The following is a 23,416-nucleotide window of genomic DNA, read 5'->3' on the forward strand; positions in this document are numbered from 1 at the left end:
TGTTTTTCTTTTTCAACATTTCCTTGGTGATTCAGGGTCTTCTCTGGTTCCATACAAATATTAGAATAGTTTGTTCCAGAACATTGAAAAATGCCATTGGTATTTTGATCAGGATGGCATTGAAAGTATAGATCGCTCTAGGCAGTAGAGACATTTTAACAAAGTTTATTCTTCTGATCCATGAGCAAGGAATGTTTTTCCATCTTTTTGTGTCTTCTTATATTTCTTTCATAAGTTTTCTGTAGTTTCTAGAAAATAGGTCCTTTACCTCTTTGGTTAGGTTTATTCCAAGGTATCTTATGGTATTTGGTGCTATTTTAATGGAATCAACTCCCTAATTTCTTTTTCTGTAGTTACATTGTTAATGTATAGGAAAGGAACTGATTTCTGTGCATTGATTTTCTATCCTGCCACATTACTGAATTGCTGTATGAGTTCTAGTAATTTGGGGGTGGAGTCTTTGGGGTTATCCACATAAAGTACCATGTCATCTGTGAAGAGAGAGCTTCTGACTTTTTGTTTGCCACTTTGAATACATTTTATTTCTTTTTGTTGTCTGATTGCTGAGGCTAGGACTCCTAGTACTATGCTGAACATTAGTGGTGAGAGTGGGCATCCTTGTCATGTTCCTGATCTTAAGGGAAAGGCTTTCAGCTTTTCCCCATTGAGAATGATATTCCCTGTGGTCTTTGCATAGATGGTTTTTATGAAATTGAGGAATGTTCCCTCTATGCCTACACTCTGAAGAGTTTTAATCAGGAAAGGATGCTGTATTTTTTCAAAGGCTTTTTCTGCATCCATTGAGACATTCATATGGTTCTTGTCTCTTTTCTTATTAATATGTTCTCTCACTCCGATTGAATAGAGAATGTTGAACCACGCTTGCATCCCAGGGATAAATCCCACCCGGTTATGATGGATAATCCATTTAATAAATGTTGAATCCTATTAGCTGGGATTTGAGTATTTTGGGGTCCATATTCATCAGGGAAATTGGTCTGTAATTCTACTTTTTGGTGGAGTCTTTCCCTGGTTTTGGGATCAAGGTAATGCTGGCCTCATAGAATGAGATTGGAAGTTTTCCTTCTGTTTCTATTTTTTGAATAGCATCCAGAGAATAGGTATTATTTCTTTGAATGTTTAGTAGAATTCCCCAGGGAATTCATCAGGCCCTGGACTAGTTTTTGGGGGAGGTTTTTGATGACTGCTTCAATTTCATTACTGGTTATTGGTCTATTCAGATTGTCCATTTCTTCCTGTTTCAGTCTTCATAGTTTATAGGTTTCCAGGAAGGCCTCCATCTCTTCCAGTTTGCTTAATTTATTGGCATATAGCTGTTGATAATAATTTCTGATAATTGTTTCTATTTCCTTGGTGTTAGTTGTGATCTCTCCCATTTCATTCATAATTTTATGAATTTGTGTCTTTATTTATTTATTTATTTATTGGATAAGTCTGGCCAGTGGTTTATTGCTCTTATTAATTCTTTCAAAGAACCAGCTTCTAGTTTCATTGATCTGTTCTCTTATTCTTCTGTTCTCTATTTCGTTGATTTCTGCTCTAATATTTATTATTTCTCTTCTCCTGCTTCGTTTAGGCTTTATTTGCTATTCTTTCACCAGCTCCTTTAGGTATAAGTTTAGTTTGTGTATTCAGGATTTTTCTATTTTTTGAGTGAGGCTTGGATGGCTATGTATTTCCCCCTTAGGACCGCCTATGCAGTATCCCATAGGTTTTGGACCAATGTGTTTTCGTTCTCATTGTTTTCCATTAATTGTTTAAGTTCTCTTTAAGTTCCTGGTTGACCCAAACGTTCTTAAGCAGGATGGTCTTTAGCTTCCAAGCATTTGAATTTCTTCCAAATTTTTTCTTGTGATTGAGTTGTGATTGAGTTCCAGTTTCGAAGCACTGTGGTCTGAGAATATGCAGGGAATAATCTCAGTCTTTTGGTATCAGTTGCGACCTGATTTGTGACCCAGTATATGGTCTATTCTGGAGAAAGTTCCATGTGTATTCAAGAAGAATGAGTATTCTTTTGTTCTAGGGTGGAATATTCTGTATATATCTGTGCGATACATCTGTTCCAGTGTGTAATTCAAAGTACTTGTTTCTTTGTTGATTTTATGCTTAGATGATCTGTCTATTGCTGAGAGTGGAGCGTTGAGATCCCCCACCATTAACATATTATTATAAATATGTTTCTTTATTCTGGTTAACAGATGGCTTATGTAGTTGGCTGCTCCCTTGTTGGGCCCATAGATATTTACAATTGTTAGATACTCTTGTTGGATACACCCTTTAAGAATGGTATAGTGTCCTTCTGTATCTCTAACTACAGTCTTTAGCTTAAAATCTAATTTATCTATGATGAGAATTGCTACCCCAGCTTTCTCTTGAGGTCTGTTGGCATGAAAAATTGTTCTCCATCCCCTCACTTTCAGTCTGGAGATATCTTTAGGTTCAAAATGAGTCTCTTGTAGACAGCATACAGATGGGTCATGTCTTTTTATCCAATCTGGCAACCCTGTGCCATTTCATGGGAGCTGTTCACATTGAGAATGATTATTGAACAATGGAATTTTATTGTCATTGTGTTCTCTGTAAAGTCCTTGTTTTTATAGATTGTCTCTGTAAATTTCTGTTCTATATCACTCTTGGGGTCTTTCTCCTTTTATAGAAAACCCCCTTAATAGTTCTTGCAGGGCCGGCTTGGTGGTCACATATTCTTTCAGTTTCTGCCATTCTTGGAAGCTCCTTGTCTCTCCATCCATTCTGAATGATGCCTTGCTGGAGATAGTATCCTTGGCTTTATGTTCTTCTCACTTAGTGCTCTGCATATGTCTTGCCAGCCCTTTCTGGCTTGCCAGGTCTCTGTGGACAGGTCTGCCATTATTCTGATGTTCCTTCCTCTGTACATTAAGAAATCTCTTCCACCTCACCGCTATCTAGATTGTTTCCTTGGATCTAAGATTTGCAAATTGTACTATTATATGTCGTGGTGTCGGTCTGTTCTCATTGATTTTGGGAAGGGTCCTCTCTGCCCCTGGGACATGAATGCTTATTTCCTTCCCCAGATTAGGGGAGTTTTCCGCTATAATTTGCTCAAATATATCTTCTAGACCTCTCTCTCTCTCCACCCTTTCAGAGATCCCAGTAATTCTGATATTGGAATGTTTAATTGAGTCATTAATCTCTCTCAGTTTGATCCATTGGGTTTAAATCTGTTTTTCCTATGCTGCCTCAGTTTCCTTTTCTATCATCTTTTCCTCTAGCTCACTAACTTGTTCTTCTGCCTCTTTTACCCTGGCAGTCAGATTATCCAGTTTGATTGAATTTCATTCGTAGCATTTTTAAGTTCATCTTGATTAAATTTCATTACTGCCCTTAGAGATTCTATATGGTCATTAATATTTTTCTCAAGCCTAGATATCGCCTTCATAATTTTTACTCTGAAGTCTATTTCTGACATCTTGGTTATATCCATGTCCATTAGTTCTGTGGCAGAGGCCACAGTTGCTGCTTCTTTTCTTTGTTGGTGGTTCCTTCTCTTAGTCATTCTGTTGAGGGGTGGTTGAGGGAATGTACAGAGTCCAAAGTATTAAGCCCAACCCAAGCAAGATGCACCTGTTTTATAGGGACCTTATGGTTGTCAGCCTCTTGTTCTTCCAGCATGTCTTCTGGCGGAGGGGCCTGCAGTGCTGTTACCCAGGCATCCCTGTTTGGGCAAAGTTGCCCTACCCCCTGTGGAGGGGGTGGGCTCTGTGAAAACTGGTTTTGAAGGGCTTTTGTTCTCTGGCGGCTTTCCCTGGCAGCTTTCCATGTCTCTTCTGAGAGTCAGAGCAGAAGTGACCACATCCAAACCTCTGTCTCAGAACAGAGAGATCACAGTCTGCTCTTCACAAGCTCTCCAGGCCACACTGTCTCCGTTTCTGTCTGTGCTGCTAAACATGGCAGTCTCCTGACTTGTGCACCCCACAGCAGCACTCCCAGCTGTCACTCCCAGGGCAGGGCGCGTCTCTGCCCTTTGTGCTTCTAAAACCACAAGCCACCCCCGGTTTGCACGTGTGCCCCCATAGCTCCAGATTTCAGTCTTGGGGCTGCCCTAAAGTCCTTTCCCTGCCACTACCAGTCTGCAAGTCTTTGCCTGGTCCCCAGCACAGGCTTTGCCTTCCCCATGCAAGTTCACAGAGGCTCCATCCCCCTTCTGTCTATCTTCTGATATCTGCCCACAGATTCACAGCTTCCAGCCTCATACCTCAAGACCAACTTCCAGAGATATTCTGTTTGTATTTGTATATATCTGTAGATCCAGATATAGCTTCTTACGTCTCAGGCTGATTTCTTTAGGTATTGTGAAAGGTCTGGTTAGATTTCCATCTCATTTCAGGGGACAGGTTGAAACAGGGTCCCCTGCTTCTCCATCATCTTTTTTCCTCACTTCTATGTGGATTTCTTGAGTATTGATGATGTACAACAAATTGTCCTAGGGGACCAGCTGGATGTCCCAGCAGCAGTGGGAGGTCCTCAACCAGCAGACCAAATTATTTTTGTGTTATACCTCCCCACACACACATACACACATGCACCCACTCAACCACCATTTTAGTGTATATTAATGAATGATTAAATAAGTTAATAAATTTATGTATTTACTCCATCATAGTTACAGTAAATATTTTTTCAGTTTAAATTATCTTTGAAAGGATGACATATTACTATATAGTGTAGTCAGTTACTAGTATGTTCCTCTGCAACTACATCATCATTTTCATGTCAGAATAAACTTATCTCAAGTTTACTAGTTACTTCCATTTTCCTCTTTATTTCCATTTCTTAAAATATTATATCTCAATGTAAATATTTTAATTAAAATGTGAGATAATTGTCCTTTTCTTCCTTTGCTCAATTAATTTTTTAATGGTACCAATTTAAAAATATTTTATTCTGTTTCTGAAAATTTTTGAGAAAAAAATAAACAAAGCTAAAACTCTGTTTTATTATTGTGTCTTGAGGAAAGGCCAAATTTTTAACAAATATATATTATGCTTTTGGAGGAAGAATTAGGCAAGATGGCCAGTGAGCAAATAAATGTTTTAGTTTCATTATAATCAAATTAATTATCCTTGCCACTTACAGAAAGATGAAATTCTTGGCTTTTTTGGCTTTTCTTTGTTGTTCTTTAGTCAGGTTGTTCTGACCTAGTGTTCTGGTGTATTATCCGTTCTTTTTTGTTCTTCGTTTGCACAAATTTTTTGAAGATCAGATCCTGGCCTAACAGAGGGACTAAGGTTCTCAAGTCTGAGAAAACAAGTTTAAATATAGCAAAATTTATAATAAAACAATGATAGTGGAGCAATAGAAATTCTGATGTTTGAATCTTAAGATCATGATACACTAACCAAAATTTGTAACACTAATTATAAATGAAAACTCTTTAGGTCTCTCTCCTTCTCTCTCTCTCCCCAGAAGGAACTCTATCCAGTGTAGATTCAGTATGTCCATGGGAGGAAGTGAGTTCAGGGTTTTCCCAGACCGCCATCTTGGACCTCATCCTTTCTCTTTTTTTTTCTCTCTCTCATGCACAAGCACTTACATACACAGACACTCAGATACACACATATATGGAATCAAGTAAAATTTTTATTTACCTTATTTACTCCACACATAGTGCCATTGTTCATTCTGGTAGCATCTACGAGTGAACCTTTTGTTTCAGGTCTTAAATACCCTGACAAACAGATATGGCCTCCAAGGTAAGTATATTGAACATCATAATCTACTATTGATACTATTTTTGAATGTGTCCAGTGACAAACTATCGTTCCACAGAGGATACTCCTGGCAATAAAAGGCAGAAAAAAAGCTCATATGTCAATTACAGACACAATATGTTAAGTAAATAACTGTTCAAAACATGAAGAGAATTCAAATATTACTCAGATCATAACATCAAAGTTATTCAGAACATACATCATCTTATAAAGTATAACAAATTCATCTGTATATATGAGGTCCATCTCTCATTTGTATTATTTTTGAACACACACACATGCATTTGAAAAAGTAAGGTTATCTAAATACACACCCAAAACTACATCCCAGTTTTCCACAGTTTCCAAAAGAATCTCCTTGAAAATTCACTTCTTGTGTACATAGATAAGTAGAAACTTTAGCAACTGAAAATATAAAGTTACAATTACTCATCTTAATAAAAATTTATATAGGGACATCTAGACAGTAGAAGTGCTCAGTCAGGGTCATCTACTATAAATTTTTAGTGTCGCCTCTGGCCATAAAAGGAGAAACACTAAAAACTACCCACTTGAGAAAAGGAAAATTATATCATAGGCAGAAATGATTAAGAAAGCAGTCATTTGCTCTCTTATCTACAATTCTAATATTTACTCTTCTTCGCACCAATCACCTGAAATTTGATTAATACCTTTTTTTTTGTCCTGTACTTATTAGGTCTATTTTGCCTCTTTACATAGTTCAATGTCACACTGATTCACAATTTTAATTTCAAATTAGAATTTACACAAACAATACCTTTTATGATGGCTACTGGGTGGATTACTGACTTTAGAAAAATACAGTTTGAAAATGAACCCCAGAAAAAAAAGATACAACTATTACATTTTCCAAATAATTTTGCACACTGTACATCTGGATCTTGGCATACTCCTTCAAAGCAATAGGCAGTCTTATTATTGCATGGTTCTAAATCAGCAGATTTCACATCAGGTACACAAGCTGTAGATGATCCATTGCAATATTCTGGAAAATCACATGGATCTGTCATTTTCCTACATAAACGTCCTCTTTCCGCTATCTGTGAGACAAAGAAAAATCAGTATTTTTTTAAAGTCGTAAACCAAAAATGTAAAAAAACTTAAGCAAGAGTAGTGTATTTCTGTCACTTCCATTATTATTACATTTTTACTTAAAGTCAAATTATGAATTTACTTAAAACCCCAGAGAAATAGATTGGAAAAAACCCAAATGTAAATCTGTGGATGAATAGATTGACAGATCGTGGTATATTCACACAATGGAATATTTTCAGCCATTTAAAGGAGTACTGATACATATGCTCCAAGGTGGATGAACCTTCAACGCTATGTTAAGTGAAGAAAGCCAGACACAACAGCTCACGTATTCTGTAATTTACTTATATGAAATATCCACAATAGGTTACTCCGCACAGAAGAAAATTGATGATTGCCAGGGACTGAGGGGAAGGGAGAAAGGAGAACATGGGCTTAAAGGGCTGGGAGTCTCCTGTTTGAGTGAGGAACATGTTTTGGAACTAGATAGAGGTGGCAGTTGCACGACATTGTGAATGTACTAAATGCCACTAAGTTGTTCACCTGAAATGGCAAGTTATGGTACATGATTTTCACCCTAATGTTTTTAAAGACTCTGCCAAATGTAGGAATTATCCCGTGTCTAAGGGAAGGGTAAGGTACTGTGTAGAAAAGCTTTTGTGCTCAATCTTGCTGATTTGGAGACAAAGGCCAAGATGAGAGCCCTGGTGAAGGGAAGAGAGACAAGGTTTACTGCTAAGTAGTAGAAACTCTAGGCTTGCCTCTATATTCGTGCTTGAAGACAAGTGACCACTGGCTTTAATTACTAGCACATAGAATGAAGAAGAGCACACATAGAACGAAGTAGAATGACGTTAGAAGATATTTCATTGACAGAGAACCTGGCAAATCTGAAATCTGGCAATCAAGATCTCTAAGTAATCAGCTTCTATAATTGTCGCTGACTCCTGAACGTGACACAGAAAAGGCAAGGTGCTTCAATGAAGTGATCCCCAAAAGACAAATCTTACTCAGTCTCTTTCAGGTCTGGTTATAAAGGAAAATTGAATGGAAAACTTCTCAAGGGAAGTCAAGGTTTCAATCTCCTTCTGGGACCAGGAGTTCTTGCAAAGTTAAACTCAGTATCAGACGCTACATGTTGCTATTTTACTTGGACCCCTTTTATGCTGTTCTCAAAATGAGATTATGATTGTTTATTCAAACGTTGTATGTCAACTGTGTGTTGGGTGGCTTATTTGTAATTTTGTCATAAGTTGCTTGATCATGAAGAGCTAAATTCAGGTATGACCAAGAGGAATTCATAGTGTCCAAATAATCTGGAATCAATATTGAATAATATCTGGATGGGGCCAGAGTAGATTAAAAATAATGCAGTGAAAAGCACAGCTAAGGAGGTTGAAGAGATTTAAAGATATCCTCAGAATGTGGAAATCAACTATGTATGAATCAGATATATAAAGTTACATATTCAAAAGTTGTGTAAAAAACAGTTTTAAAAATGCTACAAAAAAGAACACATAAGAACACAAAAAATTATGGAAGGAAATCATGTAGTATTTTGAAAGCTTACCAGACAAGTTTTTCTATCACAGCATGGTCCATTGCCACACTCTGCATATCCAATCAGAGTACAATCTACAGGGTTACAACATTTTTTATGAGTGCATTCCTACAAGCGAATATAAGAGTTACATAATAGGAATCTTCAATCAAATAAATAATTGTATTTATTGTCAAAATATACAACATATTTCACCAAGTTAATTACTTGTGGAATACTTTTCTATTTTACCAAACCTCCTCAAGATACCGTCTCAGGAATACATAACAATTTATGCATGTGACAAAAATACAGAGATTCTAAATTATAATATCTTATTATCATAAATAATGTTTCAAAGAAAAAAGTTTGTCATTATCTTTTTGCCTCTAAGACCTTATATTAAACATTAATTCTAGAAATTAGATAATAAGAGCACAAAAATATTAATAACTCTTCATAATATACTATTTTCTTTTTTCCATATAGTAAATGAGTGATGTTTCACAAGACTGATAGTAATTTTAAAAATTAGTAAAGTGGATAGGCAAAAATAACTGTTTATATTTGTTTCAATATTATTATTTTTATTACTCGTGTGCTGAAAATTTTACATATCTGCGCATTACGGTTTATTTTGTATTTCTGTGTCTATATTTCTGTTGATGAATTTCTCTATTTCCTTTATTTATAAGCTTTATATTAATGATATTAACTCCTGGCCACCAACATAGCATCACTACATTTTAAAATTTGTCAGGACAATTTGCTTTTGTTTTGATTTTTTTCTCTGGTAACTTCTTGATATTGTGATATTGTAAAAACCATAATCCTTTTCCTGGTTTTGTTCTTTAAGTTTATGGATAAAACTTTATTCCGCCCTGACCCCACTAAATATGTGAGTTTATAGTATGTGTGTAAAATGTTAGTGTTATATATACGTATTCATTTATTTTCATTTTACATTGAATTGTTTTATTTGAGTTTAGTTCACAGAATGTTACATTCATTTCAGGTGTACAACTTTTTGCTTTGACAAGTTTATACATTATGCTAGGTCAGTAAGTGTAGCTACCATAAGTCCCCATACATCATTCTAATAATATCATTGACTATATTCCTTATGCTATGCCTTTTATTCCTGTAACTTATTCATTCCATAGCTAGAAACCTATATCTCTCTTTCCCCATCACCGATTTTGCCAAACCATTCACCATCCACCCCTCTGGGAACCATCAGTTTGTTCTCTGTATTTATAGGTCTGATTTTGCTTTCTGCTTATGTATTTGGCTTTTTTTTTTTTTTAGAATTCACTTATGAGTGCAGTCATATGGTATTTGTATTTTTCATTCTGATTGATTTCCCTTAGAAAAATGACATCTAGGTATAGCCATGTTGTCTCAGATGGAAGAATCTCAACCTGTTCTACAGCTGCATAATAGCCCAGTGTGTGTGTGTGTGTGTGTGTGTGTGTGTGTGTACACACCATTTTTTCTTATCCATTCATGCACTGGTGGACACTTAAATAGCTTCCATATCTTGGCTTTTGTAGATAATGTTGTGATAAATGTAGGGATGCATGCGTCTTTTTGAATTAGTGTTTCTGTTTTCTTTGGGTAAATGATAGTGGAATTATTGGATCATATGAATTCCTTTTTTTAAAAAAGATTTTATTTATTTATTTGACAGAGATAGAGACAGCCAGCGAGAGAGGGAACACAAGCAGGGGGAGTGGGAGAGGAAGAAGCAAGCTCATAGTGGAGGAGCCTGATGTGGGGCTCGATCCCATAATGCCAGGATCATGCCCTGAGCCAAAGGCAGACGCTTAACCGCTGTGCCACCCAGGCGCCCCTCATATGAATTTCTATTTTCAATTTTTCAAGGTACCTCCATACAGTATTTCACAGTGCCTACACCAAGTTAAATTCTCACCAACAGTGTACAAGTGTTCCTTTTTCTCCACATCCTCACCACTATTTGTTTTTTCTTGTCCTTTTGATTTTTACTCATTCTTTCTGGTGTAAGGTGATATATCATTGTGACTTTGATTTGCATTTCCCTGATGATTAGTGATGTTGAGCATCTTTTCATGTGTCCATTGGCCATCTGGATGTCTTTGGAAAAATGTGTATTCAACTTTGAATCAGATTTTTTTTTTGGAGCTGAGTTATATAAATTCTATATATATATTGGATGTTAACGCCTATCAGATGTATCACTTGCAAATATCTTGTCCCATGAATAGGTTGCCTTTTTGGTCTTTTTCTTTATTTTAATTCCAGTATAGTTAACATACCATGTCATATTAGTTTCAGATTCCATACATCACTCAGTACCTATCATGACAAGGGCACTCCTTAAGCCCCATCACCTATTTAACTCATCCCCTCACCACCTCCCCTCTGCTAAACATCTGTTTCTTCTATTTAGTTAAGAGTCTGTTCCTTGGTTTTCAAGGATGTGAAGAAAGGGGAACTCTTTTTTTATCCACTCTGACACCTTCTGTCTCTTAATTGTTTAGTCCACTTATATTCAAAGTAATTATTGATAGGTAGGTATTTATTACCATTTTGTTACTTGATTTATGGTTGTTTTGGTAGCTTTTCTCTGATCTCTTCCTTCTCTTTATCTCTTCCATGGCTTGTTGGTTTTCTTTAGTGACATACTTGATACCTTACTCTTTTTCTGGCATATCTATTACTGTTTTATGATTTGTAGTTACTGTTCAATTTATATATAACATCTTCTGCAATTAGCAGTCTATATTAAACTGATGGTCACTGAATTTTGAACTCATTCTTCACTCCTCTCCCCTACACATTTCAGATATTTGGTATCATATTTTATATCCTTTTATTTTATGAATACCTTGATTGACTTTTACAGAAACACTTATTTTTACTGCTTTTGTGTTTTTTTATTTTTCATGTTCTTATTTATGGTCTTTCCTTTCCATTCAAAGGGACCTCTTTAATATTTCTTGTAAAACTGGTTCAGTGATCATAAAATCCTTTACTTTTTGATTGAGTAAGTACCTCTCCTCTATTCTAAACGATTGCCTTGATGTATAGAGTATTCTTGGATACAGATTTTTCCCTCAGCACTTTGAATACACCATGCCACTCCCTTCTGGTCTATGAAACTCCTGCTGAAAAATCACCTTCTGCCTTACGGTGTTTCCTTTGTATGTAACTGTCTTTAATTCTCTTGTAACCTTTCGAATTCTTTATCATTATTTTTTGCCATTTTAATTACTATGTGTCTTGGTAAGGACTTCGTTGGGTTGAATTTGTCAGGGGGTCTCTCTCCCTCCTGAAGCTGGATGTCTGTCTCCCTCCCCAGATTTAGGAAGTTTTCAGCTATTATTTCTTCAAGTATATTGTCAGCCCCCCTTTCTCTCTCTTCCCCTTCTGGGATCTCTAAAATGTGGATGTGATAATCCTTGATGGAGTCATCAAGTTCTCTAGGTGTATTCTCATTATCCAGTATTTGTTGGTCACTCCCTTGTTCAGCTTGATTGCTTTCTGTTCTATCCTCTAGGTCACTGATACATTCCTCTGCTTCCTGTAACCTACTATTTAATCCATTCATGTATTTTAAATTTCATTTGTTGAGTTCTTCATCTCGGATATGTTATTTTTTATCTTTTTGTCCGGGGTCTCACTGATGTCCTCCACTTTTTTCTGAAGTCCAGTGAGTATCTTTATAACCATTAAATTCTCTATCAGGCATATTACTTATTTCTGTGTCATTTAGATCTCCTGCTGTGATTTTGCCATGTTCTTTCATTTGGGACAAATTCCTCTATCTCATTTTGTCTACCTCTCTGTTTCTGTGTGTTAGGAAAGTCATCTATATCCTTTGCTCTTGAAAGTAGTAGCTTTATGAAATAGAAGAGATCCTGCAGCGCCCTGCAGTGCAGTGTCCTCTGTTCACTAGAACAGACTCAGAGGAGTCTCCTATGTGTGTTGCTTCTGTCCCACTATTGTGTCTCAGTATCTTTTCCTTTCAGACCAGACTTCTGTACTGATTCTCTTCCTGTTGTGGGTTGTGCTTGTTCTCTGTGGTGTTAAGAAAACCCAGGTAGTCTAGCTCTCAGGGTCATAATAGCAGGAGGGCTCACAGTGGGGTGGTGGTCTTAGCAAAATTTTCACTGAGCTGCTAGTCCTAGGCCTAGATTCCCCCAAAGTACAGCAGTGGCCAGGGGCATGGTGCATGTTAGTGGCAGCATCCAGGGCACAGTGTGTATGGTTGCCAAGGTGGCCAGGATCACGTGGTGGCTGGCCACCATGTGAGGCATCTGTGAGCACAGGGGCTGGGCGCAGAGAAAGGTGGTGGCTGGATAAGGCACTCACAGCATTAACAAAATTTGTGTTGAACCAGTAGTCTGCTGAACCCAAAGCAGAGCGGTGACTAGGTTAGCAGCAGCAGATGGGGATGCAGTGTGGTGTCTCTCTCAATCGGATGGAGGCCCCCAAATGTGGGACAATGATTGGGTGAAAACCAATGATTGGGCAGTGAAAGGATTCACCCAAGGCAGAACAAAGGAGGTAGAAGTTTATTGAATACACTGCAAGGAATAGGGGTGGGGGGAATACACAGCAAAGGAGAGGCTGTCTGCAACAAGGCAGTGGGTGGGGACCATATTTAAAGTGGGAAGGTGAGGAGGTCTTTTGGTAACTGTGCCTAGTTCTAATTAGGTACCTTATTGGTTAGTTAGGGCCTCTGGATGTTTTGAGGTGGGTCACCTGATGGGCCTGTCTGTATTCAGCCAGGTGGTCACTGTGGGCCCTTTCTACTTTCCATTGTACAAGACCGTTTGCCTAAAAGCAGCCTCTACAGGTGGCATGCTGCAGTGGTGACAACCTAGGTCATGTGGTGTCTGTGTCCCTGGTGGCTGGGCATGAATTGTGGCGGAAGCTGAGGATTTGTGGTGTCTCTACCTGTGGTGGGTGGGTGGGGCACACAAAGCAGTGAGCAAATTCTGCACTGACCCATTAGTCCTAAACTGAATCCCCTAGGCAATGGTCACGCCAGGGGGGATGTAGTGCCTGGAGGCAGCGTTTGGGCAGGGTGTGCAGCATTAAAACAATTCATGCTAAGCCCAGTTCTGAAGCTAGAAGGCTTGGAGTGGGCGTGTCCTCAGTGGGTGGGGCACAGTGTTAGCAGGTTAGGTAGCAAGTGCATATGTAGCACCACCTTCTGCCGCTGTCTCTCTGTCTATGCTGGGGGGTTGGGGAGGAAAATGGTAGATGCCAGCTCCTTTGTTCCCAGAGAAGACCCCCAACATGCTCTAAAATCCTTATAAAGAGATATCTCTCCCATTTGCCCCAGGTGTTGTGCAAACTGTCTATTCTATATTGCCTCTCTGCAGACTGTTGTCTTTTTAAGGGTGGGGACTTAGCTATCACTTGCCCTCCAGGCTAGTCCAGTGCTGAGTCAGCCGACTTTGAAGGCTCTAGGTTCCAAGCCCCCCTGGGTATACAAACTCACAGAATTCAGTCCCCACAGTTTTCAAAGCCAGACATTATGGGGATTCATTTTCCTCATGAGGGCTCGCTGGTGTTTTCCACTCTCCATGACTTCAACTCCCTCCTGCAGGCAGCTCCCAGCCACTGTTTCTGCCCTTTCTAACCTCTCAGGTTCGGCTTCTTCCCTACATTTAGTTGTGGAGTTTGTTCTGCCAGTCTTCAGATCACGCTCTGGTTTACTGAGTCAGATATGAGTGACGTCTAGTTGTGAACACGGGACAAGGTGAGCTTAGGGTCCTCCTACTCTGCCATCTTCCTGGAACCTCCTTGCCTATTTTTTTTTTTAATGGCTTCCTTGACTATACATAAACTTTTCCATTTGATGCCTCAACAGTTTGTGTTTATTTTTTTTCCCCTGGCCTGAGGAGATGTATCCAGAAAAATGTTGTTACGACCGGTGCCATAGCAATTACTACTGTAAACATCCCTTCTAGTCTTTTTATGGTTTCGGGTCTCACTTTTAGGTTTTTAATTCATTTTTAGTTTATTTTTGTGTATAGTTTAAGAAAGTGGTCAAGTTTCATTCATTTGCATTGTAGCCATTCAGTTTTTCCATCACTATTTGTGCTGAGACTGTCTTTTCCCCATTGCATAGTCTTGCCTCCTTTGTCAAAGACTAATTGACCCTATAAATATGCATTTATTTCTGGGTTCTTGATTCTGTTCTGTTGATTGATGTGTCCCCTTTTGTGCCAGAACCATACTGTTTTGATTACTACCTCTTTGTAGTATATCTTGGAATCTGGGATTGTGATACCTCCATCTTTGCTCTTCTCTCTCAAGTTCATTTTGGCTATTCAGGGTCTTCTGTGATTCCACATAAATTTTAGTGCTATTTGTGTTAGTTCTGTGAAAAATGCTGTTGGTGTTTTGATAGGAATTATACTGAATCTGTAGATTGCTTTAGATAACATGGACACTTTAACAATATGAATTTCTCTAATCCATGCTCATGGAATATCTTTCCATTTGTTTGTGTTATCTTCAGTTTCTTTCATCAATGTTTGTTCAGTTTCCAGAGTGCAGATCTTTCACTACATCTAATATCATACTCAATGTTGAAAAACTGACAGCTTTCCTTCTAAGACCAAACCAAGGACAAAGATGTCCACTTTTATTCAACGAAGTACTAGAAGTCCTAGCCACAGCAATCAGACAAGAAATAAGAGGCATCTATATTGGTAAATAAGTTGAGCTGTCTCCATTTGCAGATAACATAATATTATACTCAGAAAGTCCCAAAAATTCTACCAAAAAACTACTAGAAGTAATAAATGAATTCAAGAAAATTGCAGGATCCAATACCTAGAAATCAGTAGTGTTTCTATATGCTAATAACAAAACAGCAGAAAGAAAAATTAGAAAACACCACTTATAATTGCACCAAAAAAAGAAAAAAACTCACCTAGGAATAAACTGTACTCTGAAAACTATAATACATGGAATTATTTTAAGTGGTATATTGTAAGAGAAGCTGTAACGAGGGATCTTTCTTCCAAAATACTAGATAAATTTATCAGGTGCCTTCATAAAACAATTTATACTGATCTTTTGTAATACCTTATCACATAATATTTTATATAAAATTAGATACAATGTCTTCAATTACGCTAACTACAAAGTGTATTATTAAAGTATAGCAAACCTTTATTACTATATAACGTTTTAAATTTACAGGAGTCAGATGATATTCTTTTTTCCATTTTTGTATTTCAATATTAACAAAAGTATGTTATGCTTCACAATATAAATATTTTAATGAAAAATTATCAAGAGTATTTAGGGAAGATAGCAGATCAAATACACACTAAATATTAATGTGGGGGGGACAAAAATCAATGACATCACAGGGAATTCCAAGGCTAGTATCAAAAGAGAGCCTATTAGTGGAGAGCAAGTTTTCGCAATACTCAATGAATAGTGTAAATCTAGACTAAATGCCTGGCTTAGAAATTGACTTGTAAGAACACTTTTACTTTAGGAATAGAATTCTATCATGGGACTGGAAGCCAGAACTTTATAAATAGGTAGCCAAGGTTCGTCATTGAGAAATTGGAGAATCGGATATTTTCTTTTCTCCCAGTTGTCCAAACCATTATCAAATTCTCTTCAATATGTACTATCTTACACTTTTTCTGTCTTTGTAAATTTAATAATCTAAGTTGAAAAATACTGAAATGTTCTCTATTTCTGGAATAAACTCCAGAAGCATATTCTTTTTCATATACTCATTTCGGTTGATAATTCTGATTCAGATATTTTGTAAGTATTTTTCAAAACATAAATCAGTCATTCAAAATAACATTAATAGGAGGAGTGAACAACTTTCATGATTTAATTCTATTTCTATATGCCTGCAAAAGATACTGGGAATTATATTTTTACAAGTACTCACTTTACAATAGCATTCAAAAACATGAAATATTTAGGGTTAACTTTAAGAATTAAAGATAGCTAAATAAATGGAATAATATGTCATGCTCACAGTTTGAAAATCATAACATTATGAATATGTCCATTCTCCACAGATGCTTCTATAGATTTTTAAAAATCCCAATCAAAATTACAGCAGAATTATTATTTTTTCTTTAGGGGGTGTGAGTGGAAATAGAAAGGTTGATTCTAAATTTTACATAGAAATGCCAAAACCTAAAATCACCAAATCCATATTGATAAAGAAATACAAAATATGAAGATGCATTTTTCCTGACTTTATGAGTTAGAACAAGGAGAGCTGGTATTGGTATAAGGATAGGTATATGGAACAACAGAACACAAAGTATGTGATATACTGTTTCTCAATATAGGTACCAAGAAAAATATCGTATTTTAGAACAGATGGACCTAGAACAGTTAGAAACACATATAGAAAAAAAATATACCCTGATACTGAACTTACAAATATTACTTAAAATGGATCATAAATATACACATAAAAGCTAAAATCTATAAATGTCTTGAAGAGCACTTTTGAGAAATCTTCACAATCTTGGGATAGAGAGGGCACAAGTAGCATAACGCATAATAAATGATAAACTGAACTTCATCCAATTAAAAAACTTGACTTTTTGAAAGATATCATTAAGAAAATACGAAGCCAAACCACATACTGGGAGTAAATCTTTAAAAAGACTTGTATGTAGTTTATATTAAGAATTTCTATAACCACATAATAGAAAAGCATACAACCCTATAAATGTGTGAAAAATGTTGGAACAGACACTTTAAAAAGGAGCAATATGAATGTCTCATCATCATATGAAACACTGTCCAATATAATTAGTCATCAGGGAAATACAAATTAGAACCACAATGCACACATTCAAATGACTAAAATGAAAAAGACTGGCAATAACAAAAGTTGATGAGGATAAGGAACAAGCTACCACTCTCATACACAGATGTTTGGAATGTAAAATAATACAATATTTGGGAAAGCAGTTTGACATTTTATTATAGATTTAGCAGTAAATTAACATATGACTCAGCAATCTCACTCCTAGATATTTACCCAACAGAAATGAAAACATAAGTCAACAAAGATTTGAACATGAATATTTTTTGGAAACATTTTTCATAATAGTCACAAACGAAAACAACCTAAATGTTCATTAATAATTTCATGGATAAACACTCCATTATATAAATATACTGAAGACCGCCTAGACACATCATAAGTCCTTTTGTTGAAAACCAAGAAAAGGTCATAATGCCTTTGTAGATACAAGACAGATGGGTTCTATGGATCATCTGGCTAGGTATGGCAGGCAGAAGCAGAATTGGGCACTGATGTCTTCAGCGACAATGGGAAAAATGGTTAAAAATAGAACTACCCTACGATCCAGCAGTAGCATACTGGGTATTTACCCAAGGATACAAAAATACTGATTTGATGGGATACATGCACCCCAAGATTTATAGCAGCATTATCAACAGTAGCTAAATTATGGAGAGAGCCCAAATGTCCACTGACTGATGAATGGATAAAGAAGATGTGGTGTGTGTGTGGGTGTGTGTGTGTGGGTGGGTATATATACTGGGATATTACTCAGCCATGAAAAGAATGAAATCTTGCCATTTGCAATGATGTGGATGGATCTAGAGAATATTATGCTATGAGAAATAAGTCCATCAGGGAAAAATAAATGCCATATGGTTTCCCTCACATGTAGAATTTAAGAAATAAAACAGTGAACTTAGGGGGAAAAACAGAGAGGCAAACTGTAAAAGAAACTCTTAAGTATAGACAATGAACTAAGGGTTTATGGAAGACAGGTGGGCAGGGTAGGTCTAAATGGGTGGTGGGTATTAAGGAGGGCAGTTGTTGTGATGAGCACTGGGTGTTGTATGTAAGTGATCAATCACTAAATTCTACTACTGAAAATAATATTACATTGCCTGTTAACTAACTGGAGTTTAAATGAAAATTTGGAGAAAAAAAATTTCACACAGTTTTAACAATATATTATGTAGATTTCTGAATTTCAGAATTATTATAATTTTCTAAGAAAAGAAAAAAACACATTTGATGAGATGGACTAATAAATCAACATTCCATCCAAAAGCAGCAAGAATACATATTTTTCTCCAGTGCATATGAAACAGTCTCCATTTTAGATCATGTGTTGTCCACAAAAGAAGTCTCAGTAGTTTTAAGAAGACTAAAATCTTGTCAAACACCTTTTCTGACAAAGTTATGAAAGAAGAAATCTATTGCAAGAAGAAAACTGGAAAAATTACGAATATGTGGCGGTAAAACACTATGCTAGTGAATAACCAATAGGTCAATGAAGAAATTTTTTAAAAATCGAAATACATGTTGAGACAAATGAAAATTTATATGCAACACAGAAAACTGTATGTGATGCAGCAAAAGAAGTTCCAAGTGAGAAATACACAGCAATATAGGCTTATCTCAGGAAACAAGAAATATCTCAAACAATCTAACTTTATACCTACAGGAGGTAGAAAAAGAAGAACAAGTTAGTAGAAGGAAGAAAATTAAAAAATCAAATGGAAATAAATTAAATGGAGACTGAAAAGCCAATAGAAAAGATCAATGACACTAAGAGCCGATTCTTTCAAAAGATTAAAATTATGACAAACTTTAAGCTAGACTCACCAAGAAAATGAGAGGTTTCATAAATGAAATCAGAAATGGAAAAGGAGAGGTTACAACTGATACCAAGAAATACAAAGGTTCATAAGAGAATACTATGAACAATTAGATGCCCATAAATCGAACAACTTAGCAGAAATGGATAGATTCCTAGAAATAGATATACCAAAACTGAATCATGAAGAAATCAAAAATATGAATAGATTGACTACTAGTAAGGAGATAGGGTCAGTAATCAAAAACCTAAGACCAAGACCAGATGGCTTCACTGGTTAATTCTTCCAAACATTCCCCAAGCGTTAAATACTTCCTGAAAACTGAAGAAGAGGGATCATTTTCAAACTTACTGGATGAGGCCTGAGTGCAAATTATTCAGGTGCTTGTTAAGTATCTATCCATTACACACTTTACTCATCTTTCATGCATATATTTCATGTGTATAAAATGAGAAGATGAATATGACATAAGTATTTATTAAAGTGGGCAGAGAATTTCTTTTCAAGAGAACTAAAATATACTGCAGTATATGAAGAAAGAGAATATAATTTAAATGAAATCCTTTCAGAAGGGAACTGTGACATGCAAAGAAATACTAATAACCAAAAGAAACAAAAGGTAAAGTAAAGGAAGTATTTTCAGAATAAAGTCTTCAGGGTATTTCCTAATGTAAAGCACTGAGGTGACAGAAATGCAATATTTACCAAAATTTTATGTAAGTTAAATCCCATTATTTTGGAGGCATCCTAGATATGGTTCAAACTTAAATATGTATGCTAAGGATGGAGGAATAATCACTAGAGGAAAATAAAAAGTACAGATCCACTATTTTGTTGTAATAAATTGCGGAAGAAGGAAAAACAAAGCATACAGATTCAATAGAAATGAACAAAAATTCAATTAAAAAACAAATGTGTCAAAATGAACATAGAAAATAAGAACATTTTGAAACAACTAAAATTATGAAAAATATGCAATCTAGAGGAGTGTTCAGGAGTCATAACAGCTAAATGTAATGACATATCTTAGAGAAATCCTGGTACATTGAAAGAGGCTATTTGGTAAAAAGAAAAGAAATCTGAATAAATTATGGACTTCACTTAATTAAACATTAATTACAATAATGTTTAAGAGGATAATCTGATAAATCCAAGGCCGATTGGATAGTAAATTAAAACCCAGTGTAGATCTTGAACTACTAGTGGAGAAAAACTAAACGAGAAGAGAGAAATATCAGGGGAATACTGATTGAGAGAAGCAAGTATGTGCATAGATATAAGATATGTCAGACCAAATAGACTTTAAAACAGAAAGCAACATTAGAGATAAAGAGATTCAGCATTTGAAAACAAAAGTTAAATTTCTAGGAAGATATAACAATCATAAGTTTCCACTATATAAAACAGCTTCAAAAAACAGAAAGCGTAAATTGAACAATGTATGGTGAGAAATAGGCAAATCCAACTGCATAGTTGTAGGTATCGATATCATTTCTCAGGTACCAAGAGTTCAGGCATATGACATTTATAAAAATACAGAAGATTTACGGCATTCACTTAAAAATTATCACATAATCAAGTTGTATAGAATTTGGTTTCTAACAATTCAAGAGTTTACATTTCTCAAGCAAACATGGAACATTCCAAAAAAATCACCATGCATAAGTGTATGAAAACAGGCACAACAAAAATGCAATGATTAGCCATTTTACCAAACACAACTTAAAAAAAGGCTAACAGCCAAAAGCTAAATATAACAATAACAAACCAAGGATTATTATTAGTCCAATTCTGTGAAGTCAAATTAAAATAAATGAAGTTTCCCCAGATGCAAGAATTGAGATTAGGAGATGAGAAGGTATACAACTACATACATGTAGTAACTTAGTGAACCAGTGCAGGCACTTTGAGGAATTCAGATGCTTGAGGTGAATATTATAGTATTGACGTCACCGATGTTTATGATGCAGAAAGGGGGGTATTACTATTAATGGTTAAACCGTAAAGAAAATCTTACCTCTTTAATCCATGTTACACTTACCCTTTACTTAAACTTTTCAAATGCTTCGAATTCAGGATGAGTCCGTTACCACAAGCCCCATATCTCTGTATCTTGGGTATTTAATAAAATGGTGCCGCATTTCAAAAAGAGTCCTCCTATATCACATCTATAGTTATAAGATTACGTAAGAAACACAAAACAAATCTTTAGATGAGTTGTAAATGTTTGCCACTAACCTCTGCAAGGCCACAATCACATTGTTCCGGCGGTTCCAAAATTCCATTGCCACAAGCTGCAGTTCTTCCTTGGTAAACCACTTCTGGAACTGTTCGATTCTGAAGGCATTCAAATTCAGGCTGTGAAACCATATGTTTAAATTCATCCATGCTGCAACTGCTAAAAAACTTTACACCATGGGAACGTCTAAAAATAAATTATATTCCTCAGATAAATGGAATAAAATCACTATCAAAGTAACACTCTGTGAATTACTGAAAAGTACTGTTAATTCTGTACTACTGCACTTACAGAGGAGCCAAGAAGGAAGGGAGAGGACTTTTATCTTTAATACAAGTTGTAAATAAAAGCAGTAAGTTTATTTCTGCTGTAATTCAATGTAATAGACATCTAGCAACTAGAGGAAGTTAAGGTGACATGAGTTAAAATATATTAAAGCACAAATAATATTCGCCACACAAAAAAACTCTCTTTAAATATGTCCTATTATTATTTTCATTATGATTGCCAACATCACAATTATAATCATTATTATAAGCACTAATTTTAAGAAAATGAAATACTAGAAAATATATGTGGAAAACTGAAGAAATGACAATGGTTGATAATGTTACAGGAAAAATCAGAATCATTTGTACTTTGGTAACAAAATCAATTAAAATATCTCAATGTTAATTATATAAAATGTGAAAGCCCTACATTCTTTTATTTTATTACCTTTTGAAATATTTCTGTACTTCTATGTGTACCATTTAATGGATTTTTATGTAATTTTGTAACAATCTAAAACTTAGAGAAATGATACAAAAATAGACCAAAAAATAAATTTTTCCCCAAACAATGATGATTAAGTTGCCTAACATGATCCTAATAACTCTAAATATTTTAATGTATAATTCCTATAGAGACATTAATTCCAAAAAGACCCTTCAAAATCAGGAAATAATTATATACTACTATTATCTAATCTTCAGATGTCATCCAAATTTCATCATCACAACAATATTGGCACTTTATAGCAAAAAGCTCCAGTTGAAAGTCAACCGTTGCTATTATTTATTTTTTCCATTTTTTTCTCTCCAAATTTTTATTTAAATTCTAGTTAGTTAACACGCATTGTAACATTGCTTTCTGCTGTAGAATTTAGTGATTCATCACTTACATGAAACACCAAGTGCTCATCACAACAATGCTTTCCTTAATATCCATCACCCATTTAACCCATCCCCCCACCCAGCCTCCCCTCCAACAAACTTCAGGCTGTTTTCTATAGTTAAGAGTCTCTTTTATGGTTTGCCTCTCTTTTTTCCCCCTCAGTTCACTGTTTTATTTCTTAAATTCTACACGTGAGGGAAATCATATGGCATTTGTCTCTCTCTGACTGACTCATTTGGTATAGCATAATACTAGTCTCTAGATCTATCCACACCATTGCAAATGGCAAGATTTCATTCTTTTTATGGCTGTGTAATATCCCATTGTGTGTGTATACCACATCGTCTTTATCCATTCATCAGTCAATGGCCACTTGGGCTCTCTCTCCATAATTTGGCTGCTGCTGATAATGCTGCCATAAACCTCGTAGTGCATGTATCCCATAAAATCAGTATTTCTGTATCCTTTGGGGAAATACCCAGTACGCAACTGCTGGATCATAGTTCAATTTTTAACTTTTTGCAGAAACTCTGTACTATTCTCCTGAATGGCTGCAGCAGTCTGCGTTCCCACCAACAGTGCAAGAGGGTTCCCAATTCTCTGCATCCTTTTCAACACCTGATTCTTGTGTTGTTAATTTTAGCTATTCTGACAGGTGTGAAGTGGTATCTCATTGTTGTTTTGATTTATATTTCCCAGATGATGAGTGATGTTGAGCATCTTTTCATGTGTCCATTAGCCATCTGGATGTCATCTTTGGAAAATGTCTGTTCGTGTCTTCTGCCCATTTCTGGATTGGATTGTTTGTTTAGGGTCTTGAGTTCATTGATAAGTTCTTTATAGATTTTGAATACTAACCCTTTTTCAGATATGCCCTTTGCAAATATCTTCTCCCATTCCAAAGACTGACTTTTAGTTTTGTTGATTGTTTCCTTCGCTGTGCAGAAGGTTTTATCTGGATGAAGTCCCACAATAGTTCATTTTTGCTTTTGTTTCCCTTGCCTCTGG

The 23,416-nt window shown here is 35.9% G+C and overlaps 1 protein-coding gene across 1 annotated transcript in view; it reads right to left on the bottom strand.

The window, feature by feature from the left end:
- The window catches only part of LOC123780410 (A disintegrin and metallopeptidase domain 3-like), a 126,616-nt gene that overhangs the window by 37,589 nt on the left and 65,611 nt on the right, over positions 1-23,416 (bottom strand). Inside the window, exons 12-16 of the mRNA XM_087856325.1 lie at positions 21,253-21,439; positions 8,398-8,496; positions 6,637-6,832; positions 6,086-6,176; positions 5,649-5,838 (exon numbers count right to left, since the gene is read on the bottom strand). Coding sequence (XP_087712451.1) covers positions 5,649-5,838; positions 6,086-6,176; positions 6,637-6,832; positions 8,398-8,496; positions 21,253-21,439 — 763 coding nt within the window. The remainder of the gene's footprint in view (positions 1-5,648; positions 5,839-6,085; positions 6,177-6,636; positions 6,833-8,397; positions 8,497-21,252; positions 21,440-23,416) is intronic.

This window comes from Ursus americanus, chromosome 27 (genome assembly GCF_024610735.1).
Source record: "Ursus americanus isolate L20-20 chromosome 27, mUrsAme1.1.p, whole genome shotgun sequence".
Lineage (NCBI taxonomy): Eukaryota > Metazoa > Chordata > Mammalia > Carnivora > Ursidae > Ursus > Ursus americanus.